At 40.0% G+C, this 20997-nt stretch overlaps 1 protein-coding gene across 1 annotated transcript; it reads left to right on the top strand.

Annotated features, from left to right (window-relative positions):
* The first annotated feature begins 8329 nt into the window (after positions 1–8329).
* Positions 8330–16963, top strand: NR4A2 (nuclear receptor subfamily 4 group A member 2). The gene is made up of 8 exons (XM_069080294.1): positions 8330–8535; positions 10343–10465; positions 10998–11863; positions 12676–12805; positions 13229–13392; positions 14443–14645; positions 15054–15232; positions 15413–16963. Exons 3-8 carry the CDS (start codon positions 11000–11002, stop codon positions 15667–15669), a joined length of 1797 nt encoding a protein of 598 aa, XP_068936395.1. The 5' UTR covers positions 8330–8535; positions 10343–10465; positions 10998–10999; the 3' UTR covers positions 15670–16963.
* The last annotated feature ends 4034 nt before the right edge of the window (positions 16964–20997 follow it).

Below are 20997 nucleotides of genomic sequence, written 5' to 3'. Positions count from 1 at the left end.
TTAGCAACAACATACTTCTGAGCTCAAAGTTAAAGCTACACTAATAAAAATGTTGTACTTTAACATCTTCCCTTAAGTATGTAATTTAGTTTTTTGTTATAGTTTAGGTTTTTAAAAAAAACTGACTTAAGTATGCATAAAATCTTTAAGTTTTTAGAAGCTAAAATTGTTAAGAAGTAATCACTACAGAAATATGTATGCATAGTATTCAGTTTGTAAAGTTATTTTAAAAATATGCCATATGTGAAATACCTGTAATTAACAGTAACTTCAGACCATGTCATATGCTGGTGGTTTGTTTTTCTGTGACAACTTATTGAGGTCACTTCTCCAGACACTAATGGAATGATTCTGTAATATTTCACAAGAATTATTTGTAAATATCCTGTAGACCTATTATAATAGTTGAACTCATCACCATTAAATTCAAAAGATGGAATTAAAAAGGATCATCCCTCACTTTTCCTTTAACAGTGAAGGCTGACCTTAACTGAAGAAAATAATAGTTTAATAGTAAAAAAAAAAAAACTACACATAATTTATTTTTTTTCATATATCAGTATTATTTTTGTTTCTGGTAGGAAAATTCATTGGTCAGAGATGCAGCTTTTTTAAATTAAATTCTGTCTTACATCAACATTAAACTTAATGAGTTAGAATTTTGTATTCTAAAACATGGTACCAAAGTGACTATCCTAAAAATAAATGGACATGGAGTGTTTCAGAAAATGTCAATACTTAAAATCGAAAGTTTTTGATGATATGAAAAGTTTTTAAATTTGCTACCACAACAATTAATTTTCACATTTAAAATATAAGGCCCTTCTGTGGAAGTATATGAAAGCAAAATTAAAATAAATAGAAATTGAAATAAATCACAATCAATGCAACTTTTTTAAAAAGAGAAATTAAAGGGCTAAAATCCCCTTTCAGTATTACTTTGTCCCAAGATGGTGGCATTAATATTTTTAACTTAGTAGTGAGCATAGCAAAATAGTCTTTTTTCAATGACATGTTAATAATGATTCCATCTTTCTGATTTCTGAGTAGGTAGTAAGTGTTAGAACTGTTATGCTTTAATCAATCACATATAAACTTCTAAAGCTGTTATAAAAATATATTGCAATCCTTTGTTAAGCCTAGTGTTTATTAATGTACGGTTCCATTCAAAATGCAGGCAGAGGATCCTTCCTGCTGTGTGCTTCACTTCAAAATTCAGGTCTATCAGTAAATAACAACCCAAACCCAGCTGCAAACCTGTTTGCTTTTTCTCTAGTTACATACAACATTGCATAAATTTAATGAATAATTTCAGGTCTTTGGTAGAAGGTGTAAAGCTTTCTACAGAGATAAACTGACTGTATATGAGTCACACATACATGTGTATATATATACATATGTATACATATACACACATACACACATACAATACTCAGTGATAATCACATTTAGAAAGTAAATTCCTTGTTTTAAATTTTTTAAAATAAAGATCATAATTCCTGTTTGTTTTAAATAAAGTATTTGCCCCCAATAGAGGAAAAGAACTGGAATTATTCTCTCATTTCATTTGGGAGGGAATCACATTTTATCTCTAATAGCTTTTATTCCTGTAGTACAACTCCTCCCATATTGATTTCTGAAAATAAGTTTGGATATTGGGACTTTTTTGAACATTGATTTATGACAACCAATAAGTTTATTACCTATGTTTGTACATTGCCTTTTTTGCTGACTTGCAGACTTTTAAAGAAAAATTAAAAAAAATTTTTTGAAGATCTGGAAGGTTTGCTTTATCTGGAAGTCAGGAAGATCTGAAAGAATTGTAGCACAATTTGTATTTCCCACCCTGTAATTCATTATTTTAATTGCAATGCAGGCACAGCTGCTTGCCTCTTTTGTCTCAACCTAGTATATGTGTATGTATTTATGTATGTATCTATGTAAGCATGTATCTGTCTCTATCATCATATGTGGTATGTCTTATCTATATACCTACACATTGTCTATAGCGTAAATCTGATTCTTGTTTCTCTTATGATCTAATAGATGGTATGCTATAGACATAGACATAAGGTCTCTATTGAAAACTATTTTAATTTTCATGAGGGTGGAAAGGATGTCCCTGGGATGGGTAATAGAATGATAGTTATACTAATCTACCTTTTTTCTTTTTTTCTGAACTCGAAATAGCCTGCCATTGTGTGAATAGCTGAAAAACTTATTCCTTATTTTTATAGCCATCTGATTTTATTTTTAAAGAATAAGAATTGCTGTTAATCCACAAATATTTCACCTGTCAAGTAGTAAGCTGCTCTATTTGCAATTTTCGGTTTATCTTGTTAGCATGATTACCATATAAAAATCACATAAAAATTCCACCTTGCTTTTAAATACTTTAACATAAGATTGACAGTCACTTGTTTAATTAAACATGTACTTTCTTTTGATGTACCTGTATTTAGAAATTGAAATATAGTATTTCACTACCTTTATAAGATTGTGTTTGCATTTATTTAATTTAGAGTTCTTTTTAAAAGCATGTAGTCTTGAATGTTTGTTCTACATTTTTTTTTTCCACATCATTACTCTGGTACTGCTTGATGTAACTTGATTAGCTCCCTCCCCAGTCATGATTGGTAATTAAAATAGGCATTAAAATTAGTCACTTAGCAATTTTGCTGTTCAATTGGCAATTAAATTACTTAATTGCAATTAAAGTCCTAATTTTAATTGGCAAAATGATAGATGTAGATTTAAGATAATATGTATAAATACTTTAATAAGTGTCTATATAAGGATTACTTAATTACTCAACTTCAAGTTTATGCTGTTAACTTTAGAACTTTTAAGTGAGCAATGAAATTTATATTACATCTATTCAAAGGATATGGTAATTAGATTTATTACTTATCACTATAAGGGTCTTTGCTATAAGTTACTTTTGTAGCGTGAAAATTGTAGGCATCTTAATCACAGAATCATGATGAAGGGAAGTTTTTATATATTCCTATATAGTTATGTACCCTTTTTACAGATATCTATGCCTATATATGCCTTTGTCTTAGTAACAGTACTTTTTCACATTTTTATGATGAATTGAGGAATTTTCCTCCTAGATAGGCCCTAGAAAGATTAAAAAAAGTGATTGTTTTATCATGTTTGTTTGGATCAGAAACTAAACATGAATTTAGGCATGTAAATACTGTTGCAAAATATATTTATTTCATCTTTCTAGGGGAATGCTATATAGTACAGACAGAATTGTAAACATCATTAGTTATTTACAGAATTCCAAGTCACCCAGAAATATTTTTGGCATATAGGGGTTCATTTGCAAGAGCATTATATAGCCTTAAAAAAAAAGTCTCTGTTTTAATGAGGCAATTATTTACTGAATATTGACAAAGAAATCTGAAGCCAAGGTTACTATTCTTTGGGTTAAAAGATTTTCTAAATTTAAAAATGTTAAGCTGTTCAATTAAATTTTACTTTTGTCTATGCTTGCTCTATGTGTGTGTATGTATGACTTAAAAGATGTAATTTTTTAGCAAACAGTATTTTTATATGAGATTAAATTTTTTTCATCACATTTTCAATTTTACATTCATAGTTTTAAAAATGGATGTATCTAGAAGAAAAATGTTTTCTCCAGCACAGCCTCTCTTTCTTTACATATGTCTGTGTTGCAAATCAAAATAAGAAAACTTTGTTCTTTTTTAAAGGATAATTTTTTAGGCAGAAATAGACTGGAAAGCATGTAAGACTTAAAAATATCAACAAAAATAAACCCAGCAGCAGATTTGTATAGGAGAGGAACAAAATATGCAACTGGATTATATCTTGTCTTCAGATGAAATGGCAGAAAAGCAATCTTAAAAGGGTCAATGCAATATCACCAAGCCTGTTCAAAGTTTAAAAGTTCGTTTTGCCCTACTCACAATATAAAGCTCACTCCAGATCAATTATTTCCATTGGTACCTTGTTGTCAATGTCCACTTAAAGAACATATCATGTTTAAAGTTGACAACTGCTTTACAATTCATTTATTCTTGGGACACAACAGTTGCATTTTTCCATAACCCCTCCCCCTACAAATTGCTCTGTTAAGGTTTTTTGTGTACTAGTTCCTGTGTTGTATTTGGGGATCCTATAGAAATCCCTAAAGACTCCATTAGCCTGCATTGAAAAAGAAAATCTTTTACGATTTAATTCAGGTTTGTTTTCTGGATTTAAAAAAAGGTCTTTATTTTATTAAACTCAATGTTTAAACTTGCATAAAATAAAAAAAATCTGTAAATATATGTGATCTAATAGCAATTCTTTCCTTTTTAAAATAAAATTTTATCATTTTTGTTTATATGTCATATGCCCTATTTTAACATGTGGTCAAGAATATAGAGGATAATACGGGAAAGTCACCTTTCTGTACTTTTTTTTTCTGAAAAGTATTCTTGAAAAGGTGATATTTTTGTAATGCTTTTCTAATTAGTTTCGAAAGAAGTATCTAGTTGACCTAAGTATACAATCCATTTTCATTCATTTATTTTACTCAAATTCTGTGACTTAGCAATATTTAAACATGTTGAAAATGACATGAATTTCTCATTTTCATGTGTCAATATAAAGGTAAGTCTGATGCTAGGCTCAGAATCTCAAAATTGTCATTTTTAATTGAGTGAGTCAGAATACTTTGTGATGTTTATGTTCAACAGTCATGAAGGGCTGCAGTCATTTAAATGCAGAAGTTCAGTTCCATTTAGCCTAAAGCATCGTTTTAACATTTTCTAAAAGGTTGTTCAATCCTGCATTTTGACTCCATTATATATGTGTAATTAAACCTCTGCACACAAAAGCATTCTTATGTACCAGCAAATGCACCCACAGGAATCCTCTTCTAAACTGTAATTTATTTAAACATGTAATCATAGGATTTTCAAACATGCTTTCATTTTTCCAAACTATATGCCAATTTGAACTGCTTGGTGATAAAATGAGTTTATTACCAGCTAGCATTTACCAAATAGACGGTGAACTAAACATGAGCAGGATGGGGAAAATACATTGTAAATCCAATCCAATGTGTATCAGACTCTGCTCCCTCTATAAAAATAGAGGAAGACTGTAATATATGTAAGTGTTTATGATTTTCATTTTTTGAGCCGCACAGAACTTATGAGTATTTGGGCCTGGTATAAACCTTTTGAGTTTTATGTAGCTTTTAATGCTTAAAAAAAAAAAAAAGTTTGTGGCTTCAGGCCCCCTACTGACAGGATCAGTCAATTACAGAGATTGTCGTTTTGATTGGACTTTCCCCTATCAATTCAATACTCAAATATATCTGTTGGGGAAGTTTCTTGGCTTTCATCTCCAGCTGCAGCTCTGATTGCCCCCTCCAGAGCCTGTATTGGAACACTTCCTTTGTGACCACTATAGAGCCCCACCAAGTACAGGCCAACCAGCCTGACCAATAATGGGTTTAATAAACGTTTAACTTTACTCCAGCTTTCTTAAATTGTGTTTTTAATGAATACCTCGACCTACAGGAACATCCAGAGATTTGAAGACAGTAGCTAAAGCTCAGTTAAGAATAGAAGAAAAATTGCTCCCTCCTTTTTAAAAATCGTCATCATCGTAAAGCATACTGTGAAAATTTGCTTAATTCACCACGAAGTAAGAAACAGCAAGATGAAGTTTAATAATTTTGGATACTGTTATGTTTCACTTTCTTGGACAGTGATATAAGGGACTCCGTGAAACTTTGAGACTTACTATGAAATTCACTTTCCCTAACGGAAGACTTTCACTCGGAGTAGACAAGGCAATTGCTCTGGTTCTTAAACATCCCTGGAGTGTGTTTTGTAATGGTAATGGAGGAAACTAAGCTACCCGTTTGGAAGTGCGTGTCTGAGTGGTGTGTGTCTGCAACCTTAAAATACTCCCAAGTCCCCTCTTTTTCTAGGGCTAGATTAAAAAAAAAAAATAATTTGCCACCAAGTCTTCAACGTGGCTGCGCTAGAGTTTCCGACGTCCTTAAAATAGCTGGTGCTAGCCCTGCCCACAACCGGGATCAATGAGAGTTCCCCTCCTCACCCCGCCCTGCCCCCTTGCACCAGGCTGAAGGGAGCTGGGGAGCACGCCGCCGGCTCTGCTGTGGCTGCTATTTTTGGCCGCGCCCGGTTCGGTGCGTCAATGACTGCGCCCCTGCGTCACGGCCACCCCCTCCCCCCTCCCATCTCCCTCCCTTCCAAACTCTCACTTTTTCCCTTTCGTTCGCGTAGAGTCTTTCCAGCCCACAGGCTGGATGACGCCTGTGGGCTCATGCTACTGTGCTATTCTTTTCGGGGGAGTGACCGGCGCCAGTCTCCCCCCCCCTCCCCCTCTCCTCCCCCCATCTCTACAGCCGCCACTGGTCCCCTTCACTCCCCCTGGATCCCCCTCACTCCTCCCCGCCTTATTTTTTTCTCGCGCCTGCTAGGGCACCGCGGTGCTGCAGCGGCGGCAGTGGCAACAGCAGCAGCAGCCGCCACCGCATCTGGGGAAACTTAAGGTGGTCACGTAGGTTTCCCCGAGGCGGCGGGGTAGCAGCGCCAGCGGCTTTCCCAGACTGCACGCAGTGCTTGGCACGAAGCTTACCACCCGGGAGAAGGCGGGGAGGGGAGGGTGAAAAGGTGAAGGTTGGGGTGCAGTTTAGGGCTGAGGGAAGGCGACACTGTGCTTTCTTCTAATAATGAAAATACCAATAACACGATGGGGAGGGTACAAATGGGTCACGGTAGCAAGCCCGAAACCTTGCAGCTAGAGAAAGGAAAGGGAGCTGAAAGCAGTTGTTTAGAAGGAAGAGTGGAGAGAGATTATACAGATAGTCCCAAATTTTACTTGCAGCTGATTCAGAGCCCGCGCTAAATGGCCTAGGTTAGTTATCCCTTCCAGTTTGAGACGAGCGGACTTATTCAACAAGTTAACCTCTGTAGACTTTGGAACTCGAACCGCTGTGCTTCTCTTCTCTTGAAAACGCCAGCGTTTCCTTTACTAGAAAGCATTCTGCGTGCTTTCCCCCTCCCCAGTGCAAGGTGCTGTCTCTATCCTCAACCCCAGTTCAACCGATTAGCATGCAAAGCAGAGCTCAGGCTGTGACAGCTTTCTGGTGTTGCTCTAGGAGCAGTAACGCGCCGAACCCAACACACACTGACATGTATGCTCTCTGGACTCATGTTGATTACACAAAGGTTTTCTGAGGAAAATTGTGTGCATTATTTTTTTTGGGGGGGGGGGGAGAGGAGGGGTGTCATTTTCCACACCATCTAGTGTCTAGAGAAATGTAGTTAGAAAACTACTTGGGAAGAGTGCAGCTCTGAAGTTGAAAAGAATCAACTCGAGGTGAAAATAAAATCACCTTTCTCTGGGGAATGCACACCTGTTGCGTGAAACTGCTGCATTGTCAGGAGAGGGGGAGCATATTTTTCAAATAGATTCTGGTTTTATAAGAGGGGATTTGGTCCAGTGCCCATCCTGTCTCCTTTATCCCAACCCCCTTTCCATACCACAGTCACCAAGTCCTCCCTCCTACACGTGGGTATGAGGGAAGAGGGCATCACACAAAATACAACGGCTTTTTTTTTTTTTCCTGCAAGAGTAGAAAATATGGGAGGGGGAAGGGAAGCACTGAGAAAGGGAAACCCCGATTTAGCAGTCCCGTGCAATAGGCTTCGGTGCGCGGTTCAGCGCCTGGGGATGACAGCAGAGGTGTAGAGTGTGCGGGGGTGGTAGGGCGGGGGAAGTTAGAACAATGAAAGTACATATCGCCCAATATTGTGCTCCTACAGGTGCGGGTTACCTGGCACACGCAACTCCTCTCAGCCATCCTTTTACTCCTTTTCTTTACCGCCACCCTCCTCCCCCCCCCCCCCCCCATCTCCTCTTCGCTTTTGTTGGTAGTCCTATACATCTGGGCTGCCAAAACTATTTGTGAATTGGGGAGTTTTGGAAAAGGTGGGGCGAAGTGAGCTGTACAGGCTTTAGAGGCAAGGGTGGGTAGGTTTCACCTATTTCGGAAAAAAAAAAAAAAGGAAGAAATGAAAAGAAAAAATGCCCAACTCGGCTAACAAGGTGAACCCAGAACGGTTCCCACCTTAAAATCTGCCCTGCTTGTGACGTCAGGTCGGAAATTTACCAAAGCGAGAGCTGGCCAACTGTATGGGGAGAAACAGCCCTAAGGAGCTGGGATTGGGCGGCCTGCACTGACGTGTGCTGACGCTTGGAGACTAGGTGCAGGTTGGCTGTGGAATACGGAGCCCACATAAACAAAGGCACATTGGAGGGAAGGGCCAGTCTGTCCGGCTGCTCTCACTCTGCTACTTGAGTACCACACTTCCCCAGCAGCTCTTGTAACCAGCAACTTCTCTGGACCGATTTTTTTTTCCCCCTTTCACCGATCTAACCCACCCCCCCCCCTATCCCCCCCGCCACCCCACCTCCCAAAGGAAACTGCACTTCAAGACAGTTGAATGAATGAAAAGAGACGTGGAGAACCATTAAGTAAGTCTCTCTCTCTCTCTCTCTCTCTCTCTCTCTCTCTCTCTCTCTCTCTCTCTCTCTCTCTCTCTCTCTCTCTCTCTCTCTTCTTCTTCTTCTTCTTCTCCTGTGGGTATGGGTATGGGGTCTGTGAATTGTGTGTTCCAGAAAAAGAAGTGAAGAAGGGGGTCCGGAAGGGTGATGAAAGGGAAGTTTTGTGAATTGCTCCAGAAGGCGTTTTTCCTAACTACACGTCTGGTGCTAGGAACAGTACATTCTCGGTAGCGGCTTCTAGTCTGCTAATTGGGAAACGCGGAAGGAATACTTCTTACAGTCCTAGGAACTGCTGTCTTCTCAACTTCGACTTTGGGATTTCTACTCAGTCTTCCTCCATATCGTTTTTTTTTTCCTTAGAGCAGATGTGAATTGGTCGTTTGGACACTGAATCTCAAAGGTCGTGTGTGTGTGTGTGTGTAGTAAGGCTTGAACTCTCAGGGAGAAGTGACAGCAGGAAAACTTCAGTTTATGTGTTGCTTGGGAACTGTGTCACCATGGTTAGCAAACGTGCTGGTGTTTAGAAGGCTGCTGTTTCAGTATGGGTGCTGTTAGTACAGTATCCTCTTGGTTTCCCCAAATTTCTCTGTTCTGACATATGTGGCTCGTCAGTGAGAGAGAGGGGAAGGAAGAGAGGAAAGAAGGATAGAAGAGGGAGCAAAAGAAGGGAAGAAAAGGGATAGAGAGATTAAGATAACTTCCCGAGTGAATTTGCAAGCATGGTGTTAACAAAGATATATTATCTTATTACCTTTTGGTGGGGATGGGGGAGGTAATTGCACCCCCCCCCCCAAATCTAGTCTCGGCCTTCCAATTGTGAAATATGAAGTCAGAAGTAAGATAGCTAAAACTGAAACAGAATGGATATCGTGCTTTATTTTTTTCACTGACATACTTGTACTCTCAGATGCCTTAAAAATGGGAACATCTGAAAGTTACCAGGATTGTTGTGTCTTATTTTATTAAAGGAAAGAAACAACTCAAGCTGGTAGTAGTAAAGGGGTCATCTTGCCATATGTTTAAGTGCATCCAAATAACTCAAGGACCGTCTTTACTGTGTGCTCTTTGCCTGCATTCTTTTTGTAAAAATAGGCTTTCCTCACTTAAGTGTACTCAAAATATGCACAAGAAGTTTCTTAGAAATGTGAAAAGGAAGTAGCTTGTGTCCTCAAAATAGATTAGTCATTTTCATCTATGTAGAGGGGTTATTAGCCCCTTTCCAACTGTATTCTCATAATGTAGGCCTGTAGCATACTTTGTAACTTTGAAGGTGAGGTGGAGATTAGGAGGGCAGAATGGTTTTTCATATTTTTATGTTATTTTTCTTCAGTTAACTTATTATTACATTTAAATTTGCTTACTGAATCCCTCTCACTTGAAGCTTCCAAAGTGACTTTTTACAAAACTCTGGTCTTCCTTTTGCCCCCTGTCTGAATAAAATTATGATAGACAACCCATTCTTTTTTTTTTTTTACCTAGAACAAGGAGGTGGGGTTGGTGTCAATTCATGACAATTATAAGTGTTAAATGACAACTCGCCATAAGTTTTTTTCCTTAATAAAAGAAAAAACCTTTGTGTAGCTAACTATATGTCAGATTGTTACAGGGGAAAACATTTTCATTGATTTTAATTATATCTCTTCCACATTCATATGTCATAGGTTTATTTATTTAAAGACCATTCTATGTATTCCAGTGAAATATGCAGGTTGGCATAGTTGCTTGTGTCCAATAAATCCCACCACAGTAACCTGAACATATCATATCTGTATTTCAGGGAGCAGGCTGGACAGACTGGACTATTCACTTATTTTCTGATATCTTGGAAATTTTGTCCTCCATTGAATTACGACACTGTCCACCTTTAATTTCCTCGAAAACTCCTGTAACTCGGCTGAAGGTTAGTGAATTTGATTGCTTTTCATTTTTTACATTCTTCTCTCTCTAACACTCCTTCAAGACCCCCCAGATCCCCCAGAACTCCCCAAAGTCATTGCACTCAGCAAGCCAGTCCTATTACCTGAATACCACCTTCAGAATAACTTATCACCTGGCAGATCCCAACTTCCTCAGGTTGCTCCAGAACAAGCAACCTGAACACATATTTAAATAAGAAGCTATTGGGTGGGTGGGGTTGAAAAGGAGACACAATAGAAATAGTGGAGTTTTGTGATCCTATATGCCCTACCTGTCTTTCTTCTTTTACATCTCCTTCCCTCACCCTCCCTTTTTTGAAGGTCAGCGCCTGCAACCCGGAATGTCTTTCCGCTCTTTGCTCTCCCCTTTCCTCTCCTAAATTGTAGTGCTGTGTACAGCTTACTTAATACGGAACCGCCGTGTGCTTGATCCAGGTGTGCAAAAGGTGTACAAAAGCAGGGGAGAAAGTGTTCACTTGACCAGGCTGAGTGTATATTACCCTGTTTCATTTCCAGCCATGCCCTGTGTTCAGGCTCAGTATGGGTCATCGCCTCAAGGAGCCAGCCCAGCTTCCCAGAGCTACAGTTACCACTCTTCGGGAGAATACAGCTCCGATTTCTTAACTCCAGAGTTTGTCAAGTTTAGCATGGACCTCACCAACACTGAAATCACTGCCACCACTTCTCTCCCCAGCTTCAGTACCTTTATGGACAACTACAGCACAGGCTACGACGTCAAGCCACCTTGCTTGTATCAAATGCCCCTCTCCGGACAGCAGTCCTCTATTAAAGTGGAAGACATTCAGATGCACAGCTACCAGCAACACAACCACCTGCCCCCACAGTCAGAGGAGATGATGCCGCACTCAGGCTCCGTTTATTACAAGCCCTCGTCGCCCCCGACGCCCTCTACACCCGGCTTCCAGGTGCAGCACAGCCCAATGTGGGATGACCCAGGCTCCCTCCATAACTTCCACCAGAACTACGTGGCCACAACCCACATGATCGAGCAGAGGAAAACGCCGGTGTCACGCCTCTCTCTCTTCTCCTTTAAGCAATCGCCCCCGGGTACCCCCGTGTCCAGCTGCCAGATGCGCTTTGACGGGCCCCTTCACGTGCCCATGAACCCAGAGCCGGCGGGTACCCACCACGTGGTGGACGGGCAGACCTTCGCTGTGCCCAATCCCATCCGCAAGCAAGCGGCTATGGGTTTCCCGGGGTTGCAGATCGGTCACGCTTCTCAGCTGCTGGACACACAGGTTCCCTCTCCTCCTTCCCGGGGATCCCCGTCCAACGAAGGGCTGTGCGCTGTGTGTGGGGACAACGCAGCCTGCCAGCACTACGGCGTGCGCACCTGTGAGGGTTGCAAAGGTTTCTTTAAGGTGAGTTGGGTTGGATAGGCCCCCCAAAGAGTCTGGTTAAACTTCAGTCTTTAGCATTGCCTTGTGGAAAAGAAGAGAGGAAAACTAGCCCCCTCTCCCCAACTGCTTATTTAGGCAGAAAACTGCACCCATGGATTCCCACAGGAATTTCCTTGGGGTGCTGGGGTTCGGCATGGGGAATGGAGAGCTGCTTTTCAGGAGCTGACACTAACAGGGGCACTATTCAGGGAGAGGACTAGGACTGCTTACAGGACCAGGCCCTGGCCCTGAAATGGCTTACAGGTCCTAGGGCAGAAGTTGCAAGAGCCTGAGTTAGAAGAGGGACATTTGCATGTGCTAGGAGCTGCCTTCCCCCTTCAGATTGAAATTGGTTAGGACAGAGAACCGTGTCTAAGCTAACCAAGTGGAACAGAATTCCCTGTGGTAAAATTAAGTGATCTCTTTATTTCACCATCCTGATTGAATAATCTTATCATTTTAAATAGAGAAGGTCTCCAAGGAATGTAAATAATATGAATGCCCACGGATTTGTATTTACTGAGCGTCTCCTTCTCCTTCTCTTGGCATATAAAACACAGCAAGGAGCTGCAAGGTTAGCTCAAATGTTAACGCTATCAATTTTCTTCTGTTAAATGCCCTGGAAAAAAAAAAAAAAGAAAAGAAAGAAAAGAAAAGAAAAGAAAAGGGGGGAAAGGGGAGGGAGAACGTCCCAGCAGTTCAGAGATGCTTTTTTGATTCTTTGGGCTGCTGGATTATTAAACGAAATTAGTTCCCACTTTATAATGTCTGTCTGTCTGTCTCTCTCTTTGCAGCGTACGGTCCAGAAAAATGCGAAATACGTTTGTTTGGCAAACAAAAACTGCCCGGTTGACAAGCGGCGCCGAAATCGCTGTCAATATTGCCGATTTCAGAAGTGCCTTGCTGTTGGGATGGTTAAAGAAGGTAGGACTCAAAAAGCGTCTTCCTGCCTCTCATTCTTGAAAGCCCATCTCCTTCCACCTCTCATTCTCTTTCCCACGTCCCTTCCCTCCCACCCAACTTCCACCTCCCCACATGCCCTATAAGCCCACAAAGGCTTTGTATTCTAGGCAGGCTGTTGATCTCTCTCAGAAAGCTGTCAGAATTTCCTTGATTTAACTATTATGACCCATTTGAAGGAAGAAATAAAATGAACCCATCTTTTTAATGTTTCTCCATTTTAAATGCTTTACAAGTTCCGGATGTCTACACGTGTTGCCGGACTCCCTTCTTGAACTCGTTTCTCTTGTGGGGGGAAGGGAAGAGCGAAGCTGGGAAGTTGGGGATTGGGCATGGGGGGGGGGGGGAGGGAAGGTTAGAGAATTTGAAGGTCTTCTTCCCTTTCAGTGGTTCGTACAGACAGTTTAAAAGGTCGGAGAGGTCGTTTACCGTCGAAACCGAAGAGTCCCCAGGAGCCCTCTCCCCCCTCTCCCCCGGTGAGTCTGATCAGTGCCCTGGTGAGAGCCCATGTCGACTCCAACCCGGCTATGACCAGCCTGGACTATTCCAGGGTAAGCTGGAGATAATATTAATATACAGACGGGTAGGGCTGTTCACACACACACTCCATCCCCAGCACATGAGCCCACAGAGAAGAAAACAGCTGCAAACACACAGGAAAGGAGTTGGAAAGGCCGAAATATATGTACAGGCCAAGTCAAAGAATACGTAGAGACTGTAAGAAGCCAAGGAAAGACAGAAGGTAGAGATAAGGATTCACAAAGAACAAATAATACTAACCGAATCTTTTCGCTCCCTACTTCTAGTAATAAGGGTTCTGGACACACGAATGGAACGAACACACACACACACACACACACACACACACCTTGCTCTAATTTGCAAGACTGAACTGACACATTCTTTTCAAAAAGTTTGTAAAAAGACTCACTTGTGTAAAATGTTTTCTTCCCTCCCACCTCAACACATTTTACCCAATATTTTTCTAGCTAATTTATATTAAACGTGCATCTGGTTCGATTACCGTCCCAATTGCGAGGTGGGTGATCATAAAAAATAATCCCAACATCGGTTGTGAAATACTAGAAAGATCGTAAAGGACATGCGTTTGGAGGGAGGAGGGAAGGGAAAAGAGAGATGGAGGGTGGGAATGGGGATAAGTAGCCAGGATCATCTATTTTATTCCAGCTGTGAGAAATATATGTGCTTTAATTGGTAGAAGTATATGATGAAGCATATAGGCTTCTGAAAATTTTTATTAAAGATCTGCAAAAGGTGGCTTTTCATGAGACTAACTCCCCGGACTGGCATGAATACTAACGTGTCAATTGTTTTGTGGAGATAAGAGTCAACATTTCCCCATGCTGGATAGCACTGTATTTAGTCTGTATAGAAATGGCAATTTACATATTTAAAGCAGCGACCTCATAGCACCATCCCTAATTGAATTAATTGCCCTGGAACATCTAATTTCCTTACTGGTCAGAGAGAGGTTTAATTGTTATAAAAACCTGGCTCCCCTACTAGAAACGGGGTTAGCAATTTCACGGGTTATATATTTTAGAGAACCTCATTAAGTGCTTTTTAAAATGAAATTCCAGTTCCAGGCTAACCCTGACTATCAGATGAGTGGAGATGACACTCAGCATATTCAGCAGTTCTATGATCTCTTGACCGGCTCCATGGAGATCATCAGAGGATGGGCAGAAAAGATCCCAGGCTTCACTGATCTTCCCAAACCAGACCAAGATCTACTTTTCGAATCTGCTTTCTTGGAACTCTTTGTCCTGCGATTAGCATACAGGTAAAAAGGAAGGAAGGGAATAAAGACAAGACAGAAAAGGGATGAAGAAGGGAAGGAAGAGAAGAAAGAGGAGAAAGCAGGGAAAGAAAAGATAGAAAAGAAGAATGAAAGAAACAAAAGGACAAAAATGGGAATTTATTGTAGGAAAGAACAAGGGAGAAGCAAAAGAAAAAAAAATTAAGTAAAGATAAAGAAAAGAAGGAAGAATGGGATGGAGATGGGGTAGGGGGCGTTCTTGATTGTTATGAAATTAAACCCTTTCAAGGTCCACTGATCTACATTTTATTAACTCCTCGGTAATTAGGTGCCTTTTAAATCCCCCATTTATTGCTCTTCAAGTAATTAGTTGTTTAGCTTTTCTTTTCTTTTTTTTTTTTTCCTTTTCTCTCTCTTTGGTATTAATTGCAGGTCCAACCCAGTGGAGGGTAAACTCATCTTTTGCAATGGGGTGGTCTTGCACAGGTTGCAATGCGTTCGTGGCTTTGGGGAATGGATTGATTCCATTGTTGAATTCTCCTCCAACTTGCAGAATATGAACATTGACATTTCTGCCTTCTCGTGCATTGCTGCCCTGGCGATGGTTACAGGTCAGTCCTCTTAGCACTTTCCTATCATCAGTCCTGCCTTGGGTGCTCTTACTGGATTTCTCTTTAGGGGGGTCTGGGTGGGGGTGGGTTATTCCTAATCTTGTCAAATTGCTAACTGCTTTTTTTTTTTTTTTTTTTTTTGCATTCTTGTTATTCCATTCCACCCTCTACCCATCCCAGAGAGACACGGACTCAAGGAACCCAAGAGAGTGGAGGAACTGCAGAGCAAGATTGTAAATTGTCTCAAAGACCACGTGACTTTCAATAATGGGGGTTTGAACCGCCCCAACTATTTGTCCAAACTATTGGGGAAGCTCCCAGAACTTCGAACCCTGTGTACACAGGGGTTACAGCGCATTTTCTACCTGAAACTGGAAGACTTAGTACCACCTCCAGCAATAATCGACAAACTTTTCCTGGACACATTACCTTTTTAAGACTTTATCCAGCTTACTTCAAATGAACTTGAAAGGAACGTTAAACTGTCTGAGGGTGGGAATTCCCACGTGCACAAAAGCACCTCTGGGTGCCTCTGCTCCATCTCCTTCCCTTTCCCAACTTCCTAACCCATCCCTCAATCTCCTGCCCCCACATTTCCCCCCCCCCCCCCAAACAAAACTGTTGCTATTTCCTAACCTGCAGGCAGAACGTGAAAGGGCATTTTGGCTCTGGGGCATCCTGGATTTAGAACATGGACTACACACAATACAGTGGTATAAACTTTTTATTATCGGCTTAAAAAAAGAGAATTTATTGTTCAGAAGAAGGACTCCTATTGTAAGATGAAAAATGTCTGGTCACGCCGGGTGCTGCAGCTAAGACATTGAATACACACACAAAAGTATTAAGGTGACCCACAAAGTATCGCCCTTTTAAAGACAAAGTTTTCTGCTGTAAAAGAAAGCTGTAATATATAGTAAAACTTAATGTTGCGTGGGTGGCATGAGTTAAAGAAGGCAAAGGCTTGTAAATTTATCCAATGCAGTTTGGCTTTTTAAATTATTTTGTGCCTATTTATGAATAAATATTAAAAATTCTAAAAGATACATGTGTTTGCAAAAAAAGGAATAAATACACAAAAAGGGACAGCATGTTGATTCTAGGTCGAAAATGTTATAGGCACTTGCTATTTCAGTAATGTCTATATTATATAAATAGTATTTCAGACACTATGTAGTCTGTTAGATTTTATAAAGATTGGTAGTTATCTGAGCTTAAACATTTTCTCAATTGTAAAATAGGTGGGCACAAGTATTACAAAACTGAAAATCCTGACAAAGGGACTCATAGTGTTTGTAACACCGTCCAACATTCCTTGTTTGTAAGTGTTGTATGTACTGTTGATGTTGATAAAAGAAAGTTTATATCTTGATTATTTTGTTGTCTAAAGCTAAACAAAACTTGCATGCAGCAGCTTTTGACTGTTTCCAGAGTGCTTATAATATACATAACTCCCTGGAAATTACTGAGCACTTTGAATTTCTTTTGTTTTTTTTATGTCTAAAATTGTCAGTTAATATATTATTTTATGTTTGAGTAAGATTTTTAATATTGCCATATTCTGTAGTATTTTTCTTTGTATATTTCCAGTATGGCACATGATACAAGTCACTGCCTTTTTTTCTATGGTGTATGACAGTTAGAAACGCTGAATTTTTTTTCTTGATAAATTCTTTCTTTGAGAAAGACACTTTTAATGTTTACAACAATAAACCATGTAAACGAATATAATTTTGTCTTCTTTTTTGTGTCAGGAGAAATACTAAAATGCCGACAAACAATAATAGTCAGGGTGGAGAACAATAGGGGAAGGGTGATTGGTTTGGAATCCATAACTTACTAGTCAATTGGGATCCCATAAGTTTCAAACTCAGAGCCCTGTATGTATTCTCTTGCTAAGTAAGCAGGTCTTTAAGCTGACTACATGAAAAATTAAGAAAAGATTAAAAAAATACTCAAAAGCTCTGAATCATCCCAACCAGAGATTAACAATTATCAAAATCATTGAAGAGTTTCTCAGTTTTGCCTGAACAGAGACAGAAGAGGATTCCGGAGATCAAAAGCAGTTGGACTTTTAGTTGATAATCTCAGTCAACTTTCTATCTTGCAGAGAGTTTAAGCAACTTTTATGGCATTAGACATCATTATGGATTTTGGCATGCTATATTACCTTTTAGAAGCTAACAACTTTGCCTTTTCACAAATCCATACTGATTTGCTAGGAAGATGTATTGAGAAAGTACTTTTGAGGAGCTGAAAAGCATTACAAATAGTTATGATATCTGGCCAGTTCTAATACACATACAATATTTATATTCTTTTTAAATTCTTCCTTTTCCCCTTCCCCACCATTCCTCTGCCCTCCCAAAAAAGGATAGGATATGGAAGAATAACGAGTGGCTTAGCCTTAGAATAATATTTCCAGCCCAGAAGTTTCTGAGATAAATAATACAAGACTTATTTGCCATGGTCTGACTGGGGCATAAATAAGTTATGATACAGTCTGGTAGAGTCTACCCAGCAATAACTTTCACCAAATAAAGCTATAGATACAGAAACCCGTGTAACTACTCAGTCCATCTTCTACGTTTCTTCTTTTTCTGAGTGAATGGATGAGATACATTGCTATGCCACAGTTGTGAAGCCAAAGAGTGTAAGTTAGAGATAATCAAATAATATCACTGGCAAATTTCAAATAACCACCTGTTTACTGGAATAAGAGCGCACACTAGGCATTATTATTTCAGAGATTCTGAGTTGGAAAAAGCAAATTGCCAGGTTAGCTTTCAGGTTATTACTTCCTACTTTTACTCTCTTGTTTTTCCTTAAAAAAAAAAAAAAGAACTACGTTAGGATACGAAAATAAAAATGCATCTTGGAAATAGTTTAAGAAAATTTCTTTTTGGATGTTTCTTTGCACATTTATTAATAAGAATGAGAGGATGGGTGGATAATATTTAAAAAGTAGAAAACGGAAATGTTCCATTTCTCGGATTTCTTGAAAAGGTAAGTCTAGCTATTTCCTTCTATTTCCAAAGCGTTAAAGCAATCAGAACCAGAAACTAGCCAAGCTAACATTCTCTGAAGAGAAGAGGTCGGAGCATCTGTGTTGAATTGCAAGATTTTACCAACGGACCCACCACTGCTAGGTAAAGAAGGGTGGATAAAAGGAAAGTGTTTTGCGAGTGTGCAGTCGTTCTTTCCCCAACCTAAGTTTCTCTCCAAGGTGCAAGCCGCCCCTTGGCAGTTGAATTCGAGCTCAAATTCTTGTCTTGATTTCCCTGAGACCCAGACTAAGAAACGAACTCAATTGCTTTCCTCCCTAAGGAGGGACAGAGAACCAACCAAGGCTAACGGGATCTAGGATCTTTGTATCTCTGGGGAATTTGGGGCTGAAAGATGGAAGGCGGGAGCTTCCCCAACAGCTGAGGGCACATTGAACAGGCTCGGCATATAAATTTAATTGAACCTTTAGGAAGAAACTAGTTAGAGCTCTGTGTCCTTTTTCAACTCCAGCTTCTGTCTCTCCCAAACTATGATCTCTGCTCTGGATGTTCAGTGGAATGTCAGGTTGTGCAGAGAAAGCTCACCGCCTTTTACCCTTGGCTACCCCCTCAGGTTTTCGCAGCGAGGATCTCTTCCTGTCCCCTCGCTTTTATTTTTTTAAACCAAAGCATAGGAAAATGACCACCACACAAAACACAATGGTAATTCAAACTCCCTTAGAAGCAGGCAAAAATTTTGTACCAGAGAGTTTTTACCCTCCTTTCTTTCACTGCCATTTCCTTATACACCTCGCCATTCAGATCTCCCTCAATTCTAAACTTCAATTGGTCAGGACATCCTCTAGTAAACTGATTTATAGAAACATGAGTTTCCAGAAACAGTTCTACTTTCCCATAAAAGTAACCGATGCCCATGTTCCAGGTAGCTCTTCTAGAAAGCACTGGATTGATGGAGCTCCCGGTTTAAGGAAAAAAAAAAATCATTGATGAGCCTATCCTTTGCCCAGTCCTCGCCCTTTTTCTGCTTTCTGGCTAGCTCAGGGGGGCATACATCTATTCTCCCCTCCCTCTTTCCCCCCTCACCGTGTTACAGGCCTGTCTGGTATGACCTTCGCTTTTATTGATAATATGCTTAGAAAGTCTACCTTCTAACTAGAGAAATTCAGTTCCTGTAAGTTCTGGTGACAACTGCACCTTGAGATCTTATCCTGTATAATTTTTGGTGACTGACTCTTTCACTGAAGAGTCCGGAATTGTTCTTCCTCTTACTTTTTAAACAGGTCTTCAGAGGCTTCCAAGCTTTATCTGACTAGGCAACTCCTCTGCCATCAAAGCCAGGTGTTGAAGAAACACGACTTGGTGCTGAGTATTATCCGGTGGAAATGCATGTAAAATTTAAGTATTCCACTTGAATGTAAAACTTAAGTATGGTACTTGACCCCATGGATCTCTGCAGGCATACATTTTCTATGTGAATTTATAATTATCTATGCATATTAAAAAAAAGTAGCTTCTTATTAGAGCAATACTTTGAGGAAGCAAACGTGTTTGTTAAGAGGAAGATGCATTTGAACCTTTTCCTGATCATTAGAGAAGTCTTAGAGGGATGCCACTTCTGCTCCCTAACTCTCCTCAGGGACTGTGGCCCAGAGCTATTCTCTGAGGTACTCTCCTAAATTATTTAAACTTGCCTTTCCCCTTTCTGCACACTCCTCTTTGTTATGGTCACTTTCTCCATTCTCTTTCCTTAATCCAGAGCTCATCTTTTCTGCTAAGCGAAATATGTTGAATAGGAAGATCCTTGGGGATAGAGGTTGCTTACACACTCTCTTCTGCCTAGAAGAGAGTGGCCTGCAAGGCTTTGGGTACCAATGATTTTCCATAGAGAATTAAAATTTCTGAGCCCCTGAGGCCAACAAAGCTACAAGAAGAGAAAAGTTTTATTCCTCCCCGCAATTATTATGGTTTTTTTTTGGGGGGGGGGAGGGGAGGTTGGGGCTGGGTAGGAGGTGGGAGTGGTGCTGTGTGTACTAGATATGCCTCTCTAAAATATGGTGAAAATGAATGGTTTTGTTGGTTTTTAAATTAAAACATGGGCTCCCAGGACCTTCTCTCTAGTCTAGTCTAATCTAAGCCTTCCAGTTTGGCCACGACTTTGATTTTATATGCTTGTGGTTGGAGGCGTTTTGTTAGTGAAGCAGAGATTCACACCTCACACGAAGTGTGCCCTTTTGAGAGGTAAAGGAAACTCACCTAGATGGCCAAGAAGTGAAATGTCCTGCCCTCCCCATAAAATTACAGCCTATTGCAAAACCTATATTTTTTAAACAAGGAGGACTTAAATTTATTGATCAAGCTTGACACAATATGGTATAATTATCAGCTAAGTCTAAAACAACAGTTGAATTCCTATTGATCCATTTTAAGTCCCAAAGTTAAAATATACACAATAAAGACATTAGCAAGCCTACAGGCTCTTTATTTGTTGAGGATTGGGCAAGAACCCTCCAAAATTAAGGAATTAATTACATTTATAACCATTTTAAGATGGTGAGTCTGTCACTTTTATTTAGCCATATCTCTTTCAGTTTTTTTACAACGTGTCTGTTTGTCTCGGTCAGGTCACTGGACAATAGAGTCTCCTTGATTTTGTCATTCTTTCTTGAAAATCCCTCTCCGACTCCCCCCCCCCCCCCCCCCCCCCCCCCCCCCCCGGGGAGGAATAAAACTTTTCTCTTCTTGTAGCTTTGTTGGCCTCAG

This window comes from Petaurus breviceps, unplaced genomic scaffold (assembly GCF_028583685.1).
Source record: "Petaurus breviceps papuanus isolate PSGF00001 unplaced genomic scaffold, PetGlider_PUasm1.0 91133, whole genome shotgun sequence".
NCBI lineage: Eukaryota > Metazoa > Chordata > Mammalia > Diprotodontia > Petauridae > Petaurus > Petaurus breviceps.
This window is presented reverse-complemented; position numbering and strand designations above follow the sequence as displayed.

Bases quoted from the DNA above. Each gene is read 5' to 3' on its own strand.
- NR4A2 (XM_069080294.1), top strand. From the start codon at position 11,000: ATGCCCTGTGTTCAGGCTCAGTATGGGTCATCGCCTCAAGGAGCCAGC. The intron at 12,806-13,228 runs GTAGGACTCAAA...CTTCCCTTTCAG, and splicing joins TGTTGGGATGGTTAAAGAAG to TGGTTCGTACAGACAGTTTA. The intron at 13,393-14,442 runs GTAAGCTGGAGA...ATGAAATTCCAG, and splicing joins CCAGCCTGGACTATTCCAGG to TTCCAGGCTAACCCTGACTA.